We start from the raw sequence: 26,406 nt of genomic DNA, 5'->3' as shown, positions 1-26,406 counted from the left end.
CTAAATTCAATATTATGACAAATTGTATTAAAATTTGTAATATCGCCCCTAAAATTAGACAAAATTTACAGAAAAGTCGGGATTTCGGGGATTGTGGTTCGGTCCCAAGACCCACCCCCTGTATACAGCAAATGAAAAATGTTTGTAAGATAAAATAAAGTATTTTTAAAATGAAAAGTAAACAATGATAATACGTTAAAATATTTTTTTTTAAATGAAATTAATCATCCACTGTGATACTCTGATTTGCCTAACTGGATGCATAGTTGCGAATTTATTGCTATATACTATATATTGTATAATGGTGTCTGAGTTTAATTTTCGAGCTAGTTTAATTTTCCTTTTATTTATACCCAAAAAGGAAAAAAAAACGCAAAATCAAACAAATTGGCTTTCATAAATGATTTTTTGCTTCCTTATTAATAGTTCATAGGTACATTTTGTACAACCTATTATTCTAAATTCACGTATTGCGAAGATCAAAGTCTCAATAAGGTAGCATACCCAACACAATAATAAATGAATATGAATAATAACAGTATTTCAAATTACCGTAAACTGGGTATACTTTGACCCTTTAAAGGCAACTTTGGCCCAAAGGAAAAGAAAGATTTGATTTCTTACTACATGGATATTATGGTTTCTATCAGTAAGAAAAGTTGCGGATCGAAGTATTACAACATTGAGAACACATGAATATTGGCTGTAGGGATTTGTTTCCACAACGTGGGAAGAAGAAAATGCTAGCAATTGTTAGTAAGTGAACATTTATCATATTTCAAGTTTCACAACTTTTGTTCATTGCATTGAAGTGACATATCCTGAATGCACAAGTTAAGTAGAATATAAAAACATGTTGATTAGCGAATATTAATAAGTTAACGCCTTAAATGTTTATTCAATTACACACAAACTATTAAGCGTTTTATTGCGTGGTGTAACATTAGCCCAATTTTTGGAGCAACATTGGCCCATATTTTCTCTGTTGGTAATGGCCAAATATTAAAGATGAAATGGTGTACAAATGGTGTGATGTAATAAGGAAGATTAAGCCCCCACTAGCTTCTAAAAAGAGGATACTATACAGTGCCTGAATTGCAAGAATTTTCTTCCTAAAACTGAGCAGTATGGTACCTGTGAAGTACTCTACTGCAATGAAGAATATGGTGCTCTTATTTTCGGACGTTAAGTATTCACCCACTTACAGAGATTTTCATTGAACCATATTTTTGTTTGCCTCTAAACTGGACAAAGTGATTTCACCCGCATGTTTGTAATATCGGCATTTTTAGTTAAGTATTCAGAAATTTCTAGAGTTCTTTTATAGATGTTTCGCATTCACGCAAGTAGAATACAAATATTTTCATTGAACGGTATTTCTCGTTGGATTAAAATTGAGCAAAAACATTGATATTTTCACCAATGTGTTTATAATACCCTGTTCTTTCCTTCTGCTTCTTAAATACAGTGCTATAATAATACTCTAGTGTATTAATTAGTCATTTTGACAAATGGGCTAAAGTTACCCCAATCATGAAAAATCTTGCATGGCATCAAAAAATTGGAACTATAATCATCATTCTTGGTCACACAGAGTGTTTACTGCTTTCAAAAGAAAGCCAAAGAATATTTTTTTTTTTTTTTTTAAACAAGGAGAAATGTCGTTAAATTACCTCCCTAATCTTAGGTAATGTTAGAAAGGGAATTTTGAAAATTAAAAAAAAAAGGCCGAAATATACCCAGTTTACGGTATTGAAAATACTTATTATTCTCAAACAAAATTTTCAAACAAAATGTTTTTCGTAGAAATATATACTTCCTTCTTTATCATGTTGGATATTGCAGGTAGCCAGTTAGGCAAGTCCTCTCTTGTCAGTAGGACAAATTATTGAAAAAACATAAGAATTAATGTTTATATTCATCTAATTATATTATTTGTACGCATTTGCAAGGGTGTGAAATGTATGTATCTTTTAACAAAACATGCTGCAAGACACCAGAAATATAAGTAGAGACAATTAAACATTCGTCTGCGTACTTTGAAATGTATACTGACAAGTAAACCTTACGTTTGGGTGAATCGAGTTGCTGACTGAGACACATATGAGAAAATAGTACTAATGGTGGTCAGTATTTCAGTGAAGTTATAGGTGCGAAGCTCCAGGGGTTTAGGAGATATAGCTACCAGAATATCACATGGAAGTACAGAATAGTCTTCATACAGTTGGAGGTAAAAGCTCTGTAGGACCTCTTGTAACGACAAAAGGTGAATAAAAAATATATGGGTACATATTAAGACTAGGGGGAAGTCATATAGTAAGGGTATACCTGACGGCGGCCATCTTGAAATCCGCCATTTTGAATTAAGGTTAAGTTTTTAAAATAGGAATAGGGTCATGTGATACATGATTTAAGGCGCAAATTTAATCAGAAGAACAATGGTGACGTTAATTTTGATTTACGCGCAATTGGTAAAAAGTTACAGGGAAATTAAATATTGTTGCAGCATATGTATTAGTCCTTTACCCCACCTTGTAAATTTTGTGTTAATGATAATAATTAAATAAAAAGCAGGTGGATAAATATTAGGTCTATGGTAAGAGTTGCCTTGATAGCAGCCATCTTCAAATCCGCCATTTTGAATCAGACAAAAGTTTTAAACAAAATGCATAACATTGACACCTTATTAATAGCAAATTTTACCATAAATCCAACGATATAACAATTGTTGCTTTACCATTAACCAGCATTTGTTATCGCATAAACAAGTTGCTAATTTAAAGAAAAATGACCAAAGTGGAATTGAGTCATAATTGAACTTGGGTCTTTCTTCCAGAAAAATCCTCAATTAGTACAATCAATATGTAGTTCAGAAAAGAGTGCATGACTTGCACAAATGCTCTGCTCACAGTGAGCACACCTGACAAAGGCAATCGAGTTACACTTGATACATTTGTCGTTAACATTTCCGTCAAAGCAGTAGTCGTAAGGAGCGATCCATTTAGTTTTGTGCTGGTTAATGATAAAGCAAAAAAAGTTATACCGTTGGAATTATGATAAAAATTGCCATTAATAAGGTGTCACTCTTATGCGTTTTGTTTAAAACTTTTGTCTCATTCAAAATGGCGGATTTGAACATGGCCGCCATCAAGGCAACTTTTACCATAGACCTAATATTTATCCACCTGCTTTTTATTTAATTATTATCATTAACACAAAATTTACAAGGTGGGGTAAAGGACTAATACATATGCTACAACAATATTTAATTTCCCTGTAACTTTTTACCAATTGCGCGTAAATCAAAATTAACGTCACCATTGTTCTTCTGATTAAATTTGCACCTTAAATCATGTATCATATGACCCTACTCCTGTTTCAAAAACTTAACCTTAATTCAAAATGGCGGATTTCAAGATGGCCGCCGTCAGGTATAACCTTACTATATGATTTCCCCCTAGTCCTAATATGTACCCATATATTTGTTATTCACCTTTTGTCGTTACAAGAGGTCTTACAGAGCTTTTACTTCCAACTGTATGAAGACTATTCTGTACTTCCATGTGATGTTCTGGTAGCTGTATCTCCTAAACCCCTGGAGCTTCGCACCTATAACTTCACTGAAATACTGACCACATTTAGTACTACTTTCTCATATGTGTCTCAGTCAGCAACTCGATTCACCCAAACGTAAGGTTTACTTGTGAGTAGTAACCAGGTTTCTCTAATGCAGTACTTAGATGCTGTTGCACATTGTATACATATAGAAGATAAATAGCATATTGTATAGGTATTCTGTATTTCTTGTAGTTACTGTACTTATTTTATTATAGGAACAAACACATTCACATTGTATCTATGAATGTATTTCCAAGCCTACCAACATAAAGTTCAGAAGACGAAATGCGAAAAGGCACATCGAGATTTCCTGTTCCGTCTTACATCAAGATGGGAAGTGATAACGGGTTTTACATGCAAATTTCATTTCTAGAGGTGATAAGGCGAAACAGGAAAAGGCGAACAGTGCAAGAATCGTTTTGACAATAAACTAAAGATCGGAAACAATAATGCCACGACTCCAACTCTGATGACCAGGGAAGTAATTGAAGAAAGAAATAAAACATAAGAGAAAGCAAAAGTAAATTAGTAAATTTCTCAATTAAGAATAAAATGCAAATCTCTATCACAAATATACACTACTTTTACAAGATAGCTAATCAATCATTTTTGTCCCAAATTAACGTTTTAATGTTTGTTCCATGAAGTTTTGTTATAAATAACAATCACATATTTCAATTATTGCAGACATTGCAAATGTCCTAACAAATATAATTCAAAATGTATAAAACACAAAACATTTACACTCTTCATAGTACTGTGTTTTTATCTTCAATTCATACTTTCACTGGTTCTGCCTCAGTTAAATTGTTGGGAAAAATTGTATCTGGGTTCCTTTTATGTTAATATGTTGCGATTCTGCAGTATGAGTACACTCAGGACCAGAGCCGGCCCGAGCCGATTTGTCGCCCCGTGCAAAGGCATCATTTATTGTCACCCCCTTACTCCAGAAAGAACAAGTATACTACCCCATCATGAACAACGTTGAAGAGGGGAAAATGCACTCGCACTCAGAAAGACCTAAACACTGCCAATACAATCTTGTTATATTTGTTTTTTCTTTAAATAATAATATTTTATGTAAGTGAGAGATAAAGCAAACACGCCTGCAGAGAAAAAAATGGTAATCCTCTTTATAGAATTCAATATCGAGCTTCAATGAACTTTATGACAAAGGCAAGACTAGTTTTCATATCAAAACGGTGATAATTAACTAAATGTATCAGGTATTTACTACTGTTCGAGAATTGAGTTCTTATATTTGACAACAATGATGCAATTCGTGGTGGGATTTGTTCGACCATTTGCTTTAGTACTGTCCATGTGACCTTACACTAATGCGACCTAAACATGATTTATGAATGTAGTATTCAAATTAAAGATAAGCCTTGTAAATTTAACTACCATCATCATGAATTCTGTTTCCAACAAGAAATATTTATTTATGACAGATTTTTCCTCCCCGTGCAAAGGCACGTGTTACACTTATGGTAGAGCCAGCCCTGCTCAGGACCACCAGGGCTCTGGCTCACTGTCCTTAAAGGGGCAAACGTTCATTACTCATAACGAGGCTCACTCTACCTCTAGCTTACATTTACTCGAACTGGGACTCGGTATCCTCAAAGGGGCTCGCACTCAATTTTCTTATTGGGTTTGCACTCACTCATACTCAGACGTACTCGTTAAATGCTTTTGGTGCTAGTGTTCGCACTGCTGGCACTCAAATCGTTGAGTTCAAACTCGTTGTTCACACGAACAGGGACGGGATTTTGGTCACATTCAGCACCAACAAAGATAATACCTCCATTACAGTTCGTTATACGGGGTGTTCCAAATGTATATCGGGGTTTAAGACTTTGCAGTACTTAATACATTTAATGTACAATTATAAATAATATATCAAATCATAGAACAACTGAAACAGTCTCTGCTACAAGTGTTCAATGTGAGCACTATTCGTCACACGACACACATCGAGCCGGTAAGCGAGTTCTTCCCAAACCTTAATCAGTGTGTTTGGAGTAATTGTTGCAGCAACTGCTTCAAGCCTATTTCTTAAATTCCTAAATCTCCTTAAAATTTTCAGCAGAGACGTCACTTGAATTGCTAATTCACAATTAGTCTTCCAAATTGATTTCTTGGGTTTTCTTGCGAAAGACTCCTTCACTCGTTCAACATTTTCTTCAGTCATTCTTGGTCGTCCCGTAGTCTTCCCTTTGCACAGACAGCCGGTGTTTGCAAACTGATGATACCATCTACGGATGTTGCTATTAGTTGGTGGATTGCAATCGAACTTAATACAAAAAGTGCATAGTACTGTAACTACAGATTTAGTCTTTGCAAAATGTAAAACACAAAACGCTTTCTGTTCACCAGTCGCCATCTTTGTTATCTGCGCGTTCTAACAACACACAGAGGGAACAATGCATGGACATGCGTGCGTACAAAACTGTTTGAGGTGCTCTTTCATTCCATGTATTATTTATAATTGTAAGTTAATTGTAATCAATACTACAAAGCTTTAAAAGCCCGATATTCACTTTGAAACGCCCTGCATTTCTTCGCACATTTGAGGACTACTATCTAGGTGTTTTACCATCAAAAGTCATACATACCACTCAGCAACAGCTCGCGTACCACCAGTGTTATGAGTACTACAGGTTGAGAATCCTTGTTCTAACACCAAAAGGAAGACAACAATTTACAAGAATTGTCTTTTCTGTGGTCTACGTCAGTTCTAAATTGCGTTGTTTTTTTTCCTCTCCAGCTGAATACAATGCTAAAATATAAGTAGCAGCAATTTTCCTAAAATAATCTTATGCAATACTGCCATTAATTTTGAAAAGAATTTCTGAACTTCTATTACCTTTTAAAAAGTATTTCCTCCTTCAATTTTGATGGCATTTTCAATTTTTTTAAAATATATTTTTCTTTCAACACTTTTTTCTTTCTTTTTTCACTTTTGTGCTTTGATACTTTCTTTAAAGTTCACTTTCACTTCCCTGTGCTTCGGGTACAATTTGCAACAGTAATGGTTCGCTTTGTCGACGATTCCGGAAATGAAATTATCTTGGACTGTGGACGAGACTTTGTTGAGAACATTCAGGCAAAGTATAGAATGGGCTAAGACGAAAGTATCATTATTATTAGGTAGAGCGGAAAGATGACACCTTTTCTCCAAAATGTAATCCAGCTAAGAGTAACGGGAAACGAAAAACGAGATGTTTTTTTTTATTAAAAGAACACTTCAGTTTAAAAAAAATAAAGAAAAAAATAAGGTAGAAAGATTCTCGAAGCTCTGTAAAGTTTTAGAAGAACTTCCTGCAAATGTAAGATTCTCCAGCCCCCACCCTCTTTCGTCGAAAAACTCATCCCGGGTCAGCTTCGAAAAGATAATTAAATTCCGTAGCTGATTTTTGCTGTTCTCTTCTATTTCTACATCTACCCTTGCTCCCCCTTTCGAATCCAAATAGCGTAGGCAGAGAAAGGACAAAGATAGCTAAAAAAAAAAAAAAAAAAAAAAAAAACAACTCTCATCTACATTTATCAAAGAACTCACGCGAAAATGTTTAGGAAATAGAGAAGATCTATTCAAATCGCCTTGTATCTCGGACCCTCGGCTCATCAAACGGTAATGTTACTCTACATTAAATGTGTTCGATTCTAGAAAATAATAAAAAAGAAAGTAAGATAAAATACAAATAAATTTTACAAGGAACTAATTTTCAAATATTTTTAAAACTTTTAATCAATATCCTTGTATATGTTGGGAGCAATGTTCGAAAACGGCCATTGGCCGAAGAAAGTGATCAATTCTAAGTTTGGACAGATGCAATTATCCAAAGTACGAAGAAGTCTATCATTTCGGGGTTTGGTCGCTTAATAGTATCCAAAGCTAGGTTTGGATAATTACAGTTCATCCAAAGCTCAATTTAGAAAGGAAAATAAGAAAAAAAATTATTAATTTTTTCACATTTTACACATTTTACAAGATTTTTATTTTTCAATGTTTAAGAAATGAAAATGTATATCACAAAATTCTGTCAAATAAGAAGTATGAAATTCGTATATGAATAAAAATAGTTCTTCGTATTAATTCCTTCTAATTCAGCTTACTTTCTTTTTTAGAAGACTTTTAGAAAATATGCACCATATAAAAATAAGTACAATAATTAATTAAGCATTAACAGCAAAGTGCGTTAAATGTTTTAAGTTCAGTTATTAACACAATGAAACAGTGAAGAATTTGAAAAACGTGTGCTGAAAATTTTAAGCGGTAAGTGCGAAAAAATATAATGAACTTACAGTTATAAAATGGAATAACTGAAATGCAGATTCGCCACATATACAGGCTCTTCAAGTACATTGTAATAGGTCAACTGTCCAGTTACTTGTTCCTACACGCACTTGAGGAATGACACTTTGAGTTACACTTTACACCCTTCTTTACACAATTACATTTTTTGTTCAAACAGAAGTTCCTGCAGCCGCACTTAATAAACCCCTGCCTGGAGTGTGTTTCTGCTTCAGCTACACTTCTAAGTGAAATGTCTCTCTGCGGAACATCACTGATCTGAAGAAACTGTTCATCTGCGAACTGGAACTCATTGCGCGCGTACAGCTTTCTAATAATTCCCGAAGAAGTCCCCAACTGGTAGAGATCGTTATCGTTTCTCCCCATAACCACAGCCATGACGTTCCTCGGAGCAGCTCTGCCTCTGTCCAATTCTGGGATTTTGATTAGAACAGTTTGTCCTACGTCTGCACGAGGGAATTTTTTACTTGACGCCATTAACATTTCATTTGCTTGTCGCTTTAAATGTATTTTGGATCCCTCACGTGCCTCTCGTATACTCTCACTTCTTGTGCAGATGTTGCATCTTTTTTCTTGATTTGCGCACGGACATGGAGATTCATTTGCTTCCACAATTGCAGTGTTGATGGTCTCTAAAGAAGCTGGAAATTCTGGAAAAGTCTCTCTTTCCTGCCGAAGATTATTAAGGGAATCACGAACGAATGAATGCTGTGCGTCCTGTCCTGAAGTGTCTTCTTGTACATCACGAGTCAATGAATACTGTACATCCTGTCCTGAGCCTTCCTCTTCCTGCATGGTGTCACAGTGTGGATCACGAGTCAATAAATTCTGTACATCCTGTCCTGAACCTTCCTCTTCCTGCATGGTGTCACAGTGTGGATCACGAGTCAATGAATTCTGTACATCCTGTCCTGAGCCTTCCCCTTCCTGCATGGTGTCACAATGTGGATCACGAGCCAATATTTCTTGTAGATCTTCCTCATTGGTCAAGTCTCGTAATAAATCACATGGAAGAGATGAATCCGAAAGTCCATTTCTCATGGGAACGCCAAACAAAGCCTCGTAGGGGCTCCGGTTAATGCCCCTATGGAAGGACCTGTTTTTCTTCATCTGGACAAAACGAAGACCCTCAGCCCAAGACGAACAGCTATTTTCTGCCATCCATGTAATAAAAATGTCTCGAACATCTTGGTTCGCTCTCTCAACACTTCCTTGAGACTGAGAGTGGCGCGGCTTGCCGTGCACTATTTTCGACCCAAACACTGAGGCCAGCTCACTTGTAACTTCAGCTGCGAACTCACGTCCGTTATCACTTTGAAGAATACAAGGTGCACCAATAATGCAAAATATATCCATCAGATGATAAGCAACTTCTGATGCTCTTTTTGTCTTTAATGGGCGCAAAAACAGAAACTTTGTGAGATGATCCTGATAATTTTATATGAACTTGTATCCTTTGTCCGGTTCACTCTGCATGTCGATAAGATCAACCTGACCCCTAGAATTAAGCAGATTACTGAGAATATGTTTAACAGTCAGTCCTTTGCACTTTTGCTTCTTTTTCAACTGACACTGCCCACACAATTTGAGATAAATATTGATGATTTCTCGTGTTACATTACAGTACTTTAGCTTAAGTTCTTTGTCCAAGCATCTCAAACGTTTGTGGCCAGTGTCAATGTGAGCTTTATGAATGACACTGTATAATTCTCCGGTGTGACAGAAATACCTAATAACACTATCACCATCTTTACGTTTTTCGATAAGTTTCTCAACCCCACCAATACTTAAAACATCATATCTCTTCAGGCGACGATAGTCCAGTGACGTCAGTGACTCACCTCTTTTCTTTTTCTCTTGCGAAGCCTTCACCTCCAACAGCAATTCATTGTACTTCTCTGGAGATAACAAGAACGTATTATCTGCTGTACTAGCTCGAACGTAGTCGTCTAGTTTTGCTTTGAAGTCTTCTGCTGCAACCATACTCATTGTTGTGCACGGTCTTCAATTTCACTTCAACGAATAAACAATTGTGAGTGGCAAAGAAAGCATACACGTTAACACATAAAGCTACCGCCTGACTGAAGACTGACTTCTGCTTTACCTTCCCTATATTCTCCGAATGCGCATGCGCCACGAATAAAAAATTGCAATGACATCTCGCAAGAACAACTGGAAATAACTAAATTGAGCTTTGGATGAACTGTAATTATCCAAACCTAGCTTTGGATACTATTAAGCGACCAAACCCCGAAATGATAGACTTCTTCGTACTTTGGATAATTGCATCTGTCCAAACTTAGAATTGATCACTTTCTTCGGCCAATGGCCGTTTTCGAACATTGCTCCCAACATATACACTATTGGAATAAAATATCTGCTTAGTCTCCATTCCATAACCTCATATTTCATTAGCTCTCGGCGTCAGCATGCGGTACCTTATAGTTTCAATCCAGGTGTTTGTGTTTGTGTGTGTCCGTCTCTGCATTTGGTGCTTTATTTCTCGGTAACTTCTGGGCGAATCTAAACCACGTTTGGTGGGCAAGTAGCCCATTGTTTAAGGAGCAAAGATCGCTATATTTGGTGGCCGTCGATAATGGCCTGAAGTAAGGAAATAAGCTGTCGCCGTTATTATTCAACTTTGTCCTGGAGTACGCTACAAGGAAAATCAAAGATAGCAACCTGGGCCTAGAGCTGAATGGTATTCACCAGCTTACGGCGTATACTGATGATGTAAATTTAATAGGGCATGATATGAGAACAATAGAAAGAAATGCAGAGGTCTTACTAAATGCTTGCAGGGACATAGGTTTAGTAGTAAATGCAGAGATAACTAAATACATGGAAGTTCGTCGGGATCGTAATATTGGGTCGATGCACAAGTTCGTGCGGTTCTTATATTTTATATTTTATTTTTATTCTGCTGTTCTCTTAATTCATAGACATAACATTCATAGACATAATAGACATATTCTACGAGGGTAACAATACAGTGAATACATTTTGCTGCCACTTATATTAACTCACAATCAGTCAGTGATGTATTTACCTCCACTATCCATGACCTTCTGCCAAAGTTCAGGTAGCAATTCAATGCCTCGCCTGTAGAAGTGTTTTGGTTTTGGCTGGAAGAAATCTGTTAGCTATTGGTTAAGAGAAGCGTTTCTGTGCTGTTCGTTCAGCAATTGCTTCATTCCACTGCACAAATTGTTCTCCCAGCTTCTGCTGCACTGGATTCTCGGTTAAACTCGAAGAGTAAAATGTGACGGAAATGATCACTTCTCCCAACCTGACATTCCATATTTAGTTTGTCTGAAATATATATAACAATACGTTCACAATCAAGAAAATCTGTGTTCTATTAAATACAACACACAAACTCCAAACTACGGTAAAATAACGGAACAATGATAAACAATCGCTTCACGCCACATTGTTGCTAACCCAAAAGAAAACCGCACGAACTTACGCACCGACCTCATACAGTACTATAAATTGTGGAAGCGTTAAAATTAAAAATAATACTTTTCCTAAAGTGCATACTTTCAAAATCTAGGATCAATATTAACAGACGAAAACCATATTCACGAAGAAATTAAATGCCGACTAAAAGCAGGGAATTCGTGTCATTATTCCGTTCAAAATCTTTTGTCGTCGCGGATTCTGTCGAGGAATTTGAAGCTTAAAATTTATAAAACGATAATCATGCCTGTTGTTCTGTATGGTTGCGAAACATGGTCTCTTACTCTGACGGAATAACGTAGACTGAAGTGTTTGACAACAAGATTCTGAGACGAATATTCGGATTCAAAAGGAACGATAATGGGGAATGGCGGAAACTTCATAACAAGGACCTGCATAATTTATGCCGTTTACCAAACATTTGTAGTTACGGTAATCAATTCTAGGAGGCTCAGGTGGGCGGGTCACGTTAGCCAGAATGGAAAAAAATGGAACGCTTTGAAAGTTTTAGCTGGAAGTCCAACCGGAAAACAACCGTTAGGAAGACCTAGGCTCAGATGGGAGGAAAATATTAAGACGGATCTCGCAGAAATAGGCATACAAAGTAGAAACTGGATCTAGTTGGCTAAGGATAGAACAGTCAATGGAGTACTTTTGCGAACGTGGCATTGAGCCTCCAGGTTCCATATGCCATACAGTGAGTTAGTTATATTTGGTGGGCGAGCTCAGCCAGGAACAGGTTAGACTTGGCTCCACTTTTATGTTGTAAATTATTTCTTGGCAATTACTTGCTATGTTTAGACCAAATTTGGTGGAAAAGTAGCTCATACTTTGAGGAATGAAGATCATTATATTTGACTGCAAGCTCGGTGAGAGACAGTATTGGTTCAGCTTGGATATAAAACTTTACTAGCATATACTACCCGCTTCGCTGGGTTGAAATGAAAATTTAAATGCGCAACTACGTATCTTATGTGTGTAGTGCCCGTGAAATATGCTGTTTTCGTTTTAAATGGCATCGATTTAACAGCTATCAGAAAGATAATTGATCATCTCGGAGACCCCGAAAACCATGGATTCGACACTAATATTGGTCATTTTCGATCGTTTATATATATTCGGTTCAAAATCTCTTGTTGTCGCAAATTCTGTCGAGGAATTTGAAGCTTAAAATTTATAAAACGATATTCATGCCTGTTGTTCTGTATGTTGCGAAACATGGTCACTTAATTTGAGGGAAGAACATAGACTGAAAGTATTTGAGAACAAGATCCTGAGACGAATATTCGGACCCAAAAGGAACGGGAATGGGTAATGGCGGAAACTTCATAACGAGGAACTACATAATTTATTTGGTTTACCCAACATTGTTAGGGTCGTCAAGTCTAGGAGGCTTAGATAGGCGGGTCATGTTGCTGGAATGGAAGAAAGTAGAAACGCTTTCAAAGTCTTGACTGGAAGTCCAATCGGAAAACGACCATTAGGAAGACGTAGGCGCAGATGGGAGAACAATATTAAGATGGATCTCGCAGAGATTGGAATACAAAGTAGAAACTGGATGCAGTTAGCTAAGGATAGAAGTCAGTGGAGAGCTTTTGTGAACGCGGCATTGAACTTCCGGGTTCCATATCCCCCTCCCCTATGTTGCGGGCCATGGCATGGGAAGTGTCACCGTTCATCTCAGCGCACTTAAAAAATGTGGATTCAGCACCAATGTCGGTCATTTTCGATCATTTTTAAATATCTCTTCCTCCCCTCCCCTAAGTGGCGGGGTTGAATTTGAATTTAAAAAGGATTGAATATATCATTTTTCATCTAAGCGACCCAGAAAACTATAAATTCGACACTGATAGTGGCCATTTTCGATCATTTTTGTATCTCTCTTTCTCACCCTTCCCAAGTGGCGGAGGTGATTTTGGATTTAAACCGGATCGAAAATGTCACTGTTCAACTGAATGATTCCGAAAACTATGGATTAGACACTAATATTGGTCATTTTCGATTATTATTATTACATATAGCTCCTCTTCTCCCTCCTCCGTGCTGCGGCACATAACATCAGAATTTCACTGTTAATCTGAGCTACCCCTAAAACCATGGTTTCGACACTAAAATTAGTCATTTTCGATCATTTTTAAATGTTTATCCCCTCCCCTCCGTTGTACCCTCCCCCTCCACTGCGTTGTGCCCTAGCTCTCCCCAACTGTCAGGATGAACTTGGATTGAAACAGCATCAGAAGTGTCACTGTTTCTTTCAGCGACCCCGAAAACTATGGATTCAACACTAATATTGGTCATTTTTGATCATTTATAAATTTCTCTCCCCTCCTCCTCCCCTTGGGTATATATAGCTTCCCTCCTTCGTGCTGCGGCACACGGCATCAGAATTGTCACTGTTAATCTCAGCTATTCCTAAAACTATGGTTTCGACACTAATTTTAGTCATTTTCGATCATTTTTAAATGTGTATTCCCCTCCCCTACGTTGTACCCTCCCCATCCCCAACAATCAGACTGAACTTGGATTGAAACAGCATCAGAAGTGTCACTGTTTCTCTCATCGATCCCGAAAACTATAGATTCAGCACTAATATCGGTCATTTTTGATCATTTTAAAATTTCTCTCCCCCTACCCCTCCCTACGTTGCATTGTCAAAGTCAGTAGCCTAAAGTAATCCCTGCCCCTAACTCATGTATGTTGAAAATTTGATTGAGATCGGCAGATGGTTCAAGAGTGATGAAGTCACAAAGGCAGTCATTTTAATTTTATTTTTTTACATATATATCTCCCCCTCCCCCAGGTTAGCTCGTCAAAGTAAAACGATAAAAAAAAAACACCCAAGGCCCAACCGTCATTTATGTTGAAAATTTGATCGAGATTGTTTTTGTGGTTCAAAAATTATTAGGTTTTATTAGTTTTTATTTACACTTCCCCCTCCACTCCTCCTTCCCTAGGATCTACCGTTAAAATGAAATTACAAAAATGTTTCCAGATTTAAACCTCATGTATCTTGAAAATTTGATTGAAATCGGTCGGATAGTTCAGAAGTTATTAAGTTACAAAAATAGTCACTTTTAGTCTTATATAAATTGATTTTTATATATCTCCCCCTTCGTCTCCTCCCCTATGTTGCTCTGTCAAATTTAAATCATAAAAACAATTCCAGGCCTGAATCTCATCTATGTTGAAAATTTGATCAAGATCGGTCAAGTGGTTCAGGAGTTATTAAGTTTTCTTTATTTTTCTATACCCCTCCCCCTTCCCCGTCGCTCAGTTCAACCATCAAAGTGAATAGCCTAAAACCAGCCCAGTCTCGAACCTCATGCGTGCGTCATATTTGATCGAGATCTGCCGGGCGGTCCAGAAGATTTAGTCACAAACATAGTGATTTTCAATTTTATATATATAGATTTCTCAGCAACTGCTGGCCGAAATCAAATGAAATTTGGTGGGAAGTAGTCCGGTAATGGAGGGTATGTTCCTTACTTTTGGAGCTGATAGCTTCTGAACTCGGTTCATCGATTGTGTTTTGATTGTATTCTTTCCGTTGTATACAAATTTAATACCAATTTGAGTAAACATAAAGTAATACAGATTTCTTTGATAAGGTAATACAGCAACTAGGTATTTTGCACAGCATGGTTTCTATGCTTCAAATTGTCTTCCAGTATTTATTATAAGAGCAACCAAGAAAATTCGCTTTTTTGTGGAAGTCTGTATTCCACTGGCCCTCACACCCTAAGCTGAATGCGAATGGAGATAAGGTGAAGGCCAGTTGTTGGTGTTGGTATATCCAACATACTACCTGGTTGTGGCAGTTCAGCTACACCGTGAATTTGCGTAAGGACAGAGTGAACATAGTACCTCCACAGAGCGTCATAAGGGCGTGTATGCTGTACGAGTTCAAACTGGGGTCAAACGCCGCTGCAGTGGAGCGTAAGATATGCTAGGCCTTTTGTGAGGGTGTCGTGATTACGCGGACAGTGCAGCAGTGGTTTAACAAGTTTAATAACGGCGACGAAGACGTACCAGGTGCCGTAGGACCAATACGCGTACAAAATGAGGACATTCAGACAACAATTGAGGCGAATAGTGGCCAGACATTTGAGGAACTGGGATTACAATACAGTATGAATGGAGAAACCATCTGGATCACCTCCATCAACTTGGGAAGCAATACTAGTTGGGTCGATGGTTCCCACATGATTTGAGTCTGGGCCAGAAAACAACGCGAGCAGACACCTGTGTTTCTTTGCTGTCTCATCTGAGGAAGGAGCCTTTCCGGAAAAGTCTTCCTGTGTGCTTAGTGGACTGCTTGCGGTATCGTGCATAGGAACTGCTACCAGCTGGTCAGAGCATCAATGCAACTATATACTGTCAGCAAGTGAGCCATGTTCAAGAAATAATCAAAACTCTGGAGTCAGCACTTCTGAACCGCAAAGGGGTCATCCTGTTACAGGGCAACGCTAAGCTCCACGTGGCTAGGATGACCTGGAACAACATTCTACGCCTTGGATGGGAAACACTTTTGCATCCGACATACTTCCCGGACATTGCACTGTTCGATTATCAACTGTTCCATTCCTTGGACAATCACCTTAGAGGATGCCAGTTCAAATCCGTAGCAGAGGTGCAATATGTACTGATACATTCTTCGCTTGTCGGCCCACCAACTTCTACCGTGATGGAATACATGGCCTTCCAGAACGTTAGCAGAAGGTCGTTGATGTTGATGGAGACTATTTTTGATATTTCAGGCACGTCTTATGTGACATATCGATGTTCAAAGGTGATGGGTGAAAAAGTGACAGAACTTTCTTGGTTACTTTTATATATTATTTCTAGAAAAAAATAATTTTTGAAAAAAAAAATATTAGTCACTTAGTTGTTCATCCCAATTATAAAAAGAAACTAAGTCAGTATATACCACGCATTATCCTAGAATGTTATACAACTCTGCTTAAGAGATTTGTAATGCAGCTTCTATACCAACAAGGATCGCAATGATAATTCCTTATAATGGATGAGAAAGGTCTCAGTGCTTCACGCTAATTTCGAATACTAATATCGTAGTGAGATGTCGCTACATGCACTATAATTTGCCAGCCTGAATAGATGTCGCTACTTGCTGGATTGTTGTGTATATCGAATTCCTTGAATAATTGCATAAATAAAACTTGTGGATTTTGGGCTGTAAGTGTCCAAACTACAAAAAAGGACAAAAAGAAAATTAAAAAAAAAATGAATACATTTGTTACATGTAAACAATTATTATTATTATTATTATTATTATTATTATTATTATTATTATTATTATTATTATTATTATTAAGTATTGTGCCTTTTCGCGGGTTCAGGGAATAACGATTGTTTTTCTTTTTTTTAAAAAAAAGTTTGGGTCTTGAAATGTCTCTTCCACGTTTCCCGATCTTCATCTTCCTTTTTTTAATCCCAATATTTGCTTCTATTTTTCTTCAAATCATTGATCGTTGTCTTCTTCTTCTTCCTATTCTCCGCTTTCCTTCCATCTTCCTTTCTATAGCGGTATGAAAAAAAGATATTTTTTTCGGAAGATGTGTCCAATCCAATTGGTCTTTCTACGAAGGATGCTGGCTAAAAGAGTCCGCTTCTTTCTTTGTAAACAATTATATTTTTTTAAATTAGCATTATTAAACAGGATTTTAATTTGCAGTGTACAGTAAGCAGAAAGCTTGGGCGCAAGAACTAGTGTCAATAAAGGTATAAACAAGTCATGATTTTTGAACACGTTTTCATAATAGGGTAAATGACAAAGGGAAAATTGAATGAAGTATTTCGGTTTAACGTCCCACGCTTATGTTAAAAGAGACGGATGATTACGGCAAAGGAAACGGGAGTAGCCCGAGAAAAGCCACAGACACAATGTTGCGCATCATATACTTACTTCGCCGGGGATCGAATCAAGAACCCCACATAGAGTCAGCGACAAAAAATGAAATAAAATTTTTGAATTTTACGTCCCACGGTTATGCCAGTTAGGCTAAAGGAGACGGTGATGATAATAAATGAATGAAATGATGGAATGAAGAAAGTACGAGGAAACGGGAGAACCCTGAGGAAACCCACGCACACGGTGTTTATCCACCGAAAAGTTCACTTGGCAGGGGCAGAGTTTGGACCAGGGACCCCATGCACCAGAGCTGAACGCTCTACCAATCAGTCAGTGACAAAACTTTTTTTTCCGTTTGATGAAGTTAGTTTCCAAAATAATTTCAGAATGGAAGGAAATTTTGAGTAGAGTTTTCAGTATATTTAAAAGAATGTAATTTTCAGTACCTTCTAGCCTTGTAAATCGGTGAAACTGTGTACGTTCTATCGTTATTCCCAAAATAAATTTTAACAAACGGAAAGAACATTTGTCACTGACTGTACCAGATGCAAGCGCTCAAGCAATAAGCCACGGTTCCCCCAAATGACAGGGGAAGAAAATATGTAGAACAATCAAGCGAAAGAGACGATGTAGGAGATTGAATCTAATGAGCGTTGGGACTGACTAAGTAGTAATAGGTTTAAAAGTACAGTATTTGAAAAAAAAAATCATAAAACAGTTATGTTTTTGTTAGTTTATGGCCACAAGGCGAGACGTGGAATAAGGATTACTCGTTTCGTCTCGTGAACTTGATAGAAATTTTGTCTCGTCTCAATTCTCGAAGATTAATTTTCACGTTTAGTCTTGATTCCCGGGAAATGTTTGTTTCGTCCCGATTTTTCTCGACTTTTATTTAAAAGGTATGTTCTGATTTTTGTTTCTTAATTTCATCTTGAAGTTATCGGAATCTTTACACGTCACGACACTTTCACGAAGGGCGTGATATATTAACACTTAAGCCATATTTATTATTGAAGTAGCCTATATTGTGTAGTGTATTGTGTATCTTTAAATGTTGATAAACCGTAAACTGGGGTTACTTGGAAAGCTCTTTTTTATACTACTCCTTTTTATTTATTCCAATTAATTGCTCTTCTTCTTGTGATGTTTCTAGAGCTTAGTCCATGTTACTTTTTCCTGCAGTCATAACAAAATTTTACTGAGACTGAAGCCTCCCAGGAAGCAGAATGTGCTGTTTCCAAGTAGCCCCGCTTTTGGGGCTGCTTGGAAAATATGGTTTTTCATAGTAGTGAGAGCTGTGTGAAAGCTGGAACTATTTGGAAAGAACCACTTTTAAGATCACACTTTTCTGAAAAGATTAATATGTAACATGCCTATGTTTCTTTCATAATAATGTAGCTCTAGTCTGTTTTAAATAAAAAAGAGATTTTTTTCTTTGCACAACCTTTAGTGCGGTTGAAGGTAGGTTCAGGAAAACAATTCAATAATGCCATATTGTCTATCCCCTGATCAATATCATCATTGTTAGTAGAAAGAAGAACTGAAATTAGAAAATGGCCACAGATTGTACCAGAAAGGAAATGGAAATTGAAACAAATTCGTCTCATTAGGCAACTTCTTTAAGCAATGATAAACCACTTAAACACAACCTTTTAAAAATCACTTTTCATTACGGAAACACAGGGACAATTTACAGAGAACTCAGAAAGAAAGTATCATTTGCTATGATAAATTTTAGAGCAGTCTATAAATAAGACACACAAGCTATTACCATCCGTATTATTTTTCTTTCAGGTGCCTACTTTTTATTGGCCTGGAAGAAAAAGGCGTATCTGTCACAGTTCTCTCATTATTATATCATATAACACAAAATTTGCAGTTTTCCAAATAGCCCCAGATTTTCCAAGTAACCCCAAGTTACGGTATGTTCTTTCTTATGTTCCTATAATCACTTTACCCAGCACGATTCCTGTATCACTACAATAATGTTTGATATCAAAACATTGGGCGAAGTAGTCCAGCCAGAAGACCCTTCCATCTTCTAGTCTCATCTCGCACACACACACACACACACACACACACACAAGCATGGGTACATGCAGGTCTTCAAATTCTCACTAAGTTCGCTCTGGATATCTCTTCAGAGATATATGTAATTGTGTAGCGTCTAAAATAAAGCAAATGTGGCTCAATGTTGAGTCTTTTGGCCTTATTTTATCGTGTGTAAGCCATCACATGCAAGTCAATTTAATTTGTAGCACCCTGTGTGCAAGCACTGTATTGATCTTGAACCATTTTTCATTCCAGTCGAACTTTCTTTAGCATTCCCATCAACTTTTTTTTTTTTTTTTTTTTGTGTGTGTGTGGAAAGACGAACTCTCTCATGACAATATGTTAGTGTGTTCGTTTTTAAGGGCGGAATCTAGTTTCAGAATTCACTGGTGCCCAAAAGCGCATTTTGTGGGACAGGTTGCGCCTTTAAAATTATTTGGTACGATATATTCTTTCTTCTGTCGAAATTGAACAATCAAACTGGAGTATGGAAAATCTCAGAGCAGAATGATAAATTTTGGGGGATATTGGGAAATTTTAGGGCAGAATGATAATTTTTGCGGGGAAAATGATAAATTTGGAAGAGAGAATGATAAATTTTGGGGGAGAACTGTAAATTTGGGGAGCAGAATGATATATTTTGGGGGAAGAATGGTAAATTTGGAGGGGAAGAATGATAAATTTTGGAGGAAGAATGGTAAATTTGCAGGGCAGAATGACGAGTGTTGAGAGTAAAATGGTAAATTTGGAGAGCGGAATGTTAAATTTTGTAGGTTGAATGGTAACTTTGGAGAGCAGAATGACAAATGTTGGGAGTAAAATGGTAAATTTGGATGGGGGAATGATAAATTTTGGGAAATAATGATATATTTGGAGGGCAGAATGATATATTTTGGGGGGGAGAATGGTAAATTTGGAGGGAAGAACGATAAATTTTAAGGGACAACTGTAAATTTGGAGGTGTGAATGATAAATTTTGAAAGAGAACAGTAAATTTTTAGGAAATAATGATAAAGTTTGGGGAGGAATTATAAATTTGAAGACAAAACGATAAATTTGGAAGGTTGAATAATGAATTTTGGAGGAGAATGGTATATTTGGAGGGCATAATGATACATGTTTGGGGAAAATGGTACATATGGAAGGCGGAACGATACATTTTAGGGGAATTATAAATTTGGAATGAAAAATTTTGGGGAGGAGAAGGGCAAATTTGGATGGCAGAATGATATTTTTTGTGGAGAGAACGGTAAATTTGGAGAGCAAAATGACAAATTTTGACGAACAACGGTAAATTGGAGAACCGAATAGAAATTTAGAGGGTAGAGCGTTAAATTTAGTTGTCAGAATGTTAAATTATTGGCAGTAAAATGGTAAACTTTAGAATTGCGCCCAAGCCAATGAGACGTGGACATCTCTATCAGAATTGCATCCCTATAGTCAGTGAGGAATCGCTTCTGCAGTGTTCTTCCGTCGACACGTTTGACAGTAATGAATTCAGATTTGCTCTAACTGGCGTTTGGTTTTCATTAATAGTTAAACTAGTTCCCACGCTGTAGACATATTTCCTGATATTTTTTAGCGTCCCAGCACCTAAATATAACGGATTTCAAATTATGTTATTTAGATTTTTTTTTGTTTTGCTGCCAGGCATCACCTCCTGACGTTTCTCGGTTTAATTTCGTGTCGTTCTGTACGAAAGAGCAAATAAGAAATAGAAGATGGTGAGGGAAAGTAAAATGAGAATGGGAGTTTCATATGCGGTCGATCATAACCACTTGGGTGCAAGTTTGGTTGCATACATCCCAGGTCTAAAATTATTTTTTCCTGGGCAAAAACTTTCCTCCCAATAAGGGTGTCGCGCCGCTGGTAAAATTTGCCCAGATCGTAAGTTACATGTGTGTTAAGTTTAGTTGAAATAGCTCTAGGTGTTCCAGAGTTATACTCTAATATACATACACACATACATGCCACATCACATTGAATATACGTTAATATTCCATAAACAAAATATTGAATTTACAGCTCTATAAATTATTATAACTCAATTATATCGAAAAACTCCAGAAACTGTGATAAGTGTTAGTTCATTTTATACAATGGTTTAAAAGAAACGGATACTAGTATGTTCAAACATACTAGTATGTAGTACAGTGAAACCTGTCTATGTTGGCCACCGTCGGTTCCATTGAAAAGTGGCCAACTTAGACAGGTGGCCAACTTACAGAAAATAAGTGATTGGTGTATTTTTAGAATAGGATTTCTAGTATTACATGGTTATAAAATTTTAATAAGCAATATCATCACAGCTACTTTTAAATAATGTATATAGAGAAATCATAATACACAGTACTAGAAAAAATACTACAGTATATTTAATATATGTGCCTTTTTCTTCCTGAAAACTAGTCTGGTACACTGAATTATTCGGACGGAAAACACAATCACACAACCATAAAATCGAAACGTATGTACGCAGTTTATTGAAATTAATACTGTAACACACTGAGTTATTCAAATTGAAAACAAAAAAAGCAAAATTATAAATTCAATAATTTATATGCAGTTTATATGATTTTGTTTTCGGCAGTGACAAATATTTTCTGTAAATACCTTTCGAAAAGTAGCAAAGCAGTTACTAATAACAAATTTAATCACGCTGGTTCATCCTAGACTATGTTTTTTTTTTCACATATGCACATTCTAATTTTGTAGTAACTACCTCTTGTTAATGAGCTACAAGTGTTTCCCTTGAAGTAATTGAAAACCTCCGCTACCTTTCGACAAGCCGTCAGGTGCCAATAAATCACAATTGATATGGTTAGCTTTAACCTTGAGAATTTTCCGGAATTACTAAAGCTCCCCACTGATGAAAGGAGCCGATATAGCTAATGGTTTTACCAAAACAGACAGGGTAAACAAATACGTACGACCATTTCCTGAATTCCTGTACGTGCGTTTTCTTATTCGCCACTCTCTCCACCCCTTTGTCAGGGTAGTGTTCTGGCCATTGACCTCCAAGAACAAATCGTGGGGATCTATGTTTCTCTGTGTCCAGTAACAAACACAGAACATTTTGCTCTCATACGGGAATACGAAAGAGTTAAGAAAAATAACAAAACGTATTCGCGTGGCCAAGATGCACAGGTAAATTTATCATTAGCAACATAGGATAAACATAGCTTCAATGCGGCCAACTTCCAAGATAGACAGGTAGCCAACTTACAGAGTAATGAGTAATGAATGTCTTATGGGAAAATGCAGGTTCAAGACGAACTTGGCCAAGATAAGCAGGTGGCCAACTTAGGGAGGTGGCCAAGTTAACAGGTTTCACTGTATATTAAAACTCAGATCAACGTAGTTTATTATTATAGGCGCTGGACTATGAGGGTTCAAACCCTTCAGGTCTCCAATATTGTCCGAAGGGCACGGTGGCTCAGTGGTAGAGCGTTTGTCTCTGAAGTGTGAAATTTCTCGTTCGATCCCGGGCCAAGTAAGTTTGTAGTAGACAACATCGTACCTGTGGGTTTTCTCGGTTTATTCCCTTTTCCTCCCACCTTCTCATTCCGCCAATTCTTTCATCATCATTCACTTGCTTTACTGATCGTCTCCGGTAGCCTAACGGACATAATCGTGGGACGTTAAACTCAAAGATTTTCGTTTTTCTCCAATATTGTCATTGAGAGGACTGAGCTTCCCAATATTTCTGTGTTACTTTCGTAATAAATTTTTGAAAATAATTTTCCAGGTTTTGAGGTACCCGTACTAATGTGTTGCATTTTCATTTGGGAGATAGTGTTGACTTTTGTTAGTATCAATATCACAAAATAGCTACTATCTTTCTTCAAAAAATTTTATTGACGAGAGACAAGAAAGATTATTATTGGCTTTTTCCTGCTCAAGCTTCAACTGTTTGCTTGTGACTGCTGAGTATTGTTCTCAAATACCTAAAGTTATAATGACTTCTTTGTTTCTCGTTCCGAAAGACAATGTTCAATAGTTCTTGTCGTTTCGGCGTCTTAGTTCCTTGCAGTCTTAAGAAAATGATTTTTTAAATCATATTAACCAACTCTACATCTAACCCTACCCTAAATTAGAATAATAGTAAATCCCCTTCGGTTACCTCAAGAGTTGAAGTTGTCTCGTCTTGAAAATATGTATCGGAAGTAATGACTCGTCTCGGAAAATGGATCTTATTGTGTTGGAACAACTCTACCTTGCAATAAAACTTTCGTTTCACCTAGTCTGATCGGAACTCAAAGTCCTCGCTCAACACTACCCTCCTCTCGTCTTTTTTTCCTTAAGAGTCTTCATCCTGGCGAAATTAAAATACCGCTAATTTTACAGTTATTATGTGATATCTTCAAATAGATAAAAGATAATCGAAATGTGGAACAAGAGCGCCCTAGACAATATTATTTTACATGGGAAACCGTTATCATGACTCACTTATCTGCTTTCGGTTTCGAGCCATTTTGAAAATCTGCATTTATTTTTGCGTTTCTAAACACCTGAAAACGGAAAGCCACTAGGTGACTTGTGATAACGGTACCTCACGCAAAATATTGTCTAGGGCGCTCTTGTTCCATATTTCAATTATATTTTATCTATTTGAAGATATCACATAATTATTTTAAAATTAGCGGTAATTTAATATCGCCGGGTTGCCCAGACAATTTTCTCCAAACAATAGTCTAGTAATTGTATTCATATTTTATAAATTAACTAGTGTTACATCGATCACCGACATTTATTATATTTAAGATTAATTAATGTCATGATATTTTCTCAATAAATATTGAATCCGGAAGTGGTAGTAAATTTCTAATCACTTCTGGTATTAGTAGACAAATTAGATGGAAGATGGAACATGTCCTTTGGATGCATAAGTGACTGTTTACAGCCATTTCTCCTTATATGCCATTATTTCACTATACAGCGATCAACGTTAAAAACCGAAAGTTCTTGATTTTTCCAAATTTTGGTTTGAGTACAAGGTTGAAAGAGAATATAGCATATGGAGTTAGATTATAAATTGATTTTAAAACATCGCTTCTCGCTATTTGTTACTGTTTTACCTTTATGCGGATCAATATTGAATCGTGTCAAGGGCTCACCCAAGCTGGGGGTCCACCGGGTACAGACCCCCCCAGAACATGCCTAACTCATCATACACACTTGCACTTTCTCATTAAAACTTTACTTGTTTAAGAGTCTTCATCCCGGCGAAATTAAAATACCGCTAATTTTACAGTAATTATGTGATATCTTCAAATAGATAAAATATAATTGAAATATGGAGCAAGAGCGCCCTAGACAATATTATTTTGCATGAGGTACCGTTATCACAAGTCACCTAGTGGCTTTCCGTTTTCAGATCTTTAGAAACGCGAAAATAAATGCCGATTTTCAAGATGGCTCGAAATCGAAAGCAGATAAGTGAGTCGTGATATCGGTTTCTCATGTAATATAATATTGTCTAGGGCGCTCTTGTTCCACATCTTTTTATCTATTTGAAGATATCACATAATTAATGCAAAACTAGCGGTATTTTAATTTCGCCGGGATGAAGACTCTTAACAGGAAAATGATTGATGTAGCATGAAAATTTGATGTTACACTTCATCTATACTCTTTCCTGCCGGCATAACCGTGGAACATAGAACTTTCGTCGAACGTAGAAAGATTTAATTTAATTTAATTTCAAGTATCTTTCTCTTATAAAAGCAACCTAATTCTATTATTTTTTTCTGAAAACATAGGTGGAACTATTTGACAATTACATACCGTCTTTTCCGGTGCATAATAATTCCCTGTCAATACCACATAGACGTAGTGCCTTGTAATATTGAACCCACTCTGAAATATGGACATCTTTTAATAAAAATTCCTAGGTACATGTCTGAATCGTGTCCGTGGATTTTCTCCTGGTAATCACGTTTCCTACTACATTACCATTCCACCATTTTTTCTATCATCATTAACTTATCTCATTCCCACATTCCTTTCCCTTAGCCTAAAGGGTATAATCGTGAGACGTTAAACTGAAAAATTTAATTATATTATATTTCATTTTTCAATATTGAAACGGGAAATAAGGGATTTTTAGTACTTTAGTTGATAATTAAAAGATGGAGATGAGACGCATTCATGGAAAAAATGAAATGAAATGAAATCTTTAAGTTTTACGTCCACGGCTTATTCCGGTTAGGCTAAAGTAGACGGTGATGATGAGAAATAAATAAATTGGTGGAATGAAGAAAGTGGGAGGAAACAAGAGAATCCCGAGAAAAACCACAAGCACGGTATTTGTCCACCACAAAGTCCACACGGCGCGAGCTGGGATCGAACTAGGGACCCCAAGCACCGGAGGCGAACGCTCTAACACTGAGCCACCGCGTCCACACGCATTCATGGAATACTTAATCGATTCCAGGAAACCGCTTCTCTTCTTTACTACCGTTATTTTTCTGTATAGTCATCAAAATTCAAATAGTAATACGACACTTCTACCGCTTTTGGTGGATGCACCATCTCTATAAACGAAGTCAATTCTTCATTTTTGATACCGTTCATTTTGGCCAAAATTATTGGTGATTCACCAAATAGTTCCTGATATTTTTTGTGTTCCGAGTGGACATACAGAAACAACATATACAGTAGAAATATAAAATAATTCTTGGCAAACAAAATTCATTAATTGATAAAGAAATGACTTTAGGAAGTTACAAAATTTGGAGTTTTAAAATAGTTACAAATTATTAAATAGTATAAGGAAACTCAAGACATCTAGGATGGGAGAAATAGGTCCTTCACACGGGACACGTAGGGGCAGGACCGGTCCGTGTAATGACATCGTTTGCCGCCCCACCTTTCTCCAGAAAGAACAAATCTTGAAAGCACGATTATAAGTATGCTACACCATTATGTATATGCAACGAAGGGGAAGGAGAAAGCATTCCACTGGTAATATTTTTTGAAGAATTCAATATCGAGCTTCAATCTCAATATACCTGTTTGCAATTCTAGTGCAACTAACTCTTTTATCTTTGTTTCTTAATTTTTCTTCTGCAAGCTGTTTGTGACAAAG

The 26,406-nt window shown here is 36.8% G+C and overlaps 3 protein-coding genes across 4 annotated transcripts in view; all 3 read right to left on the bottom strand.

The window, feature by feature from the left end:
• The window catches only part of LOC145674428 (uncharacterized), a 1,698,027-nt gene that overhangs the window by 1,271,931 nt on the left and 399,690 nt on the right, over nt 1–26,406 (bottom strand). The window lies entirely within an intron of this gene.
• Nucleotides 8,006–9,289, bottom strand: LOC145674217 (uncharacterized). The gene has a single exon (XM_081744054.1). It carries the CDS (start codon nt 9,287–9,289, stop codon nt 8,006–8,008), a length of 1,284 nt encoding a protein of 427 aa, XP_081600180.1.
• LOC145674216 (KRAB domain-containing protein 2-like) lies at nt 9,371–9,922 on the bottom strand. The gene has a single exon (XM_081744053.1). The coding sequence runs from the start codon at nt 9,920–9,922 to the stop codon at nt 9,371–9,373; it is 552 nt and encodes a 183-aa protein (XP_081600179.1).

Source organism: Thermobia domestica, chromosome 17 (genome assembly GCF_964235325.1).
Source record: "Thermobia domestica chromosome 17, izTheDome1.hap1.1, whole genome shotgun sequence".
NCBI classification, from domain to species: Eukaryota; Metazoa; Arthropoda; class Insecta; order Zygentoma; family Lepismatidae; genus Thermobia; species Thermobia domestica.
The sequence above is the reverse complement of the archived record's forward strand: the minus strand, read 5'-3'. Positions and strand labels throughout refer to the sequence as shown.

Coding starts and splice junctions, on each gene's coding strand:
- LOC145674217 (XM_081744054.1), bottom strand. CDS start 9,289: ATGGATATATTTTGCATTATTGGTGCACCTTGTATTCTTCAAAGTGAT.
- LOC145674216 (XM_081744053.1), bottom strand. CDS start 9,922: ATGAGTATGGTTGCAGCAGAAGACTTCAAAGCAAAACTAGACGACTAC.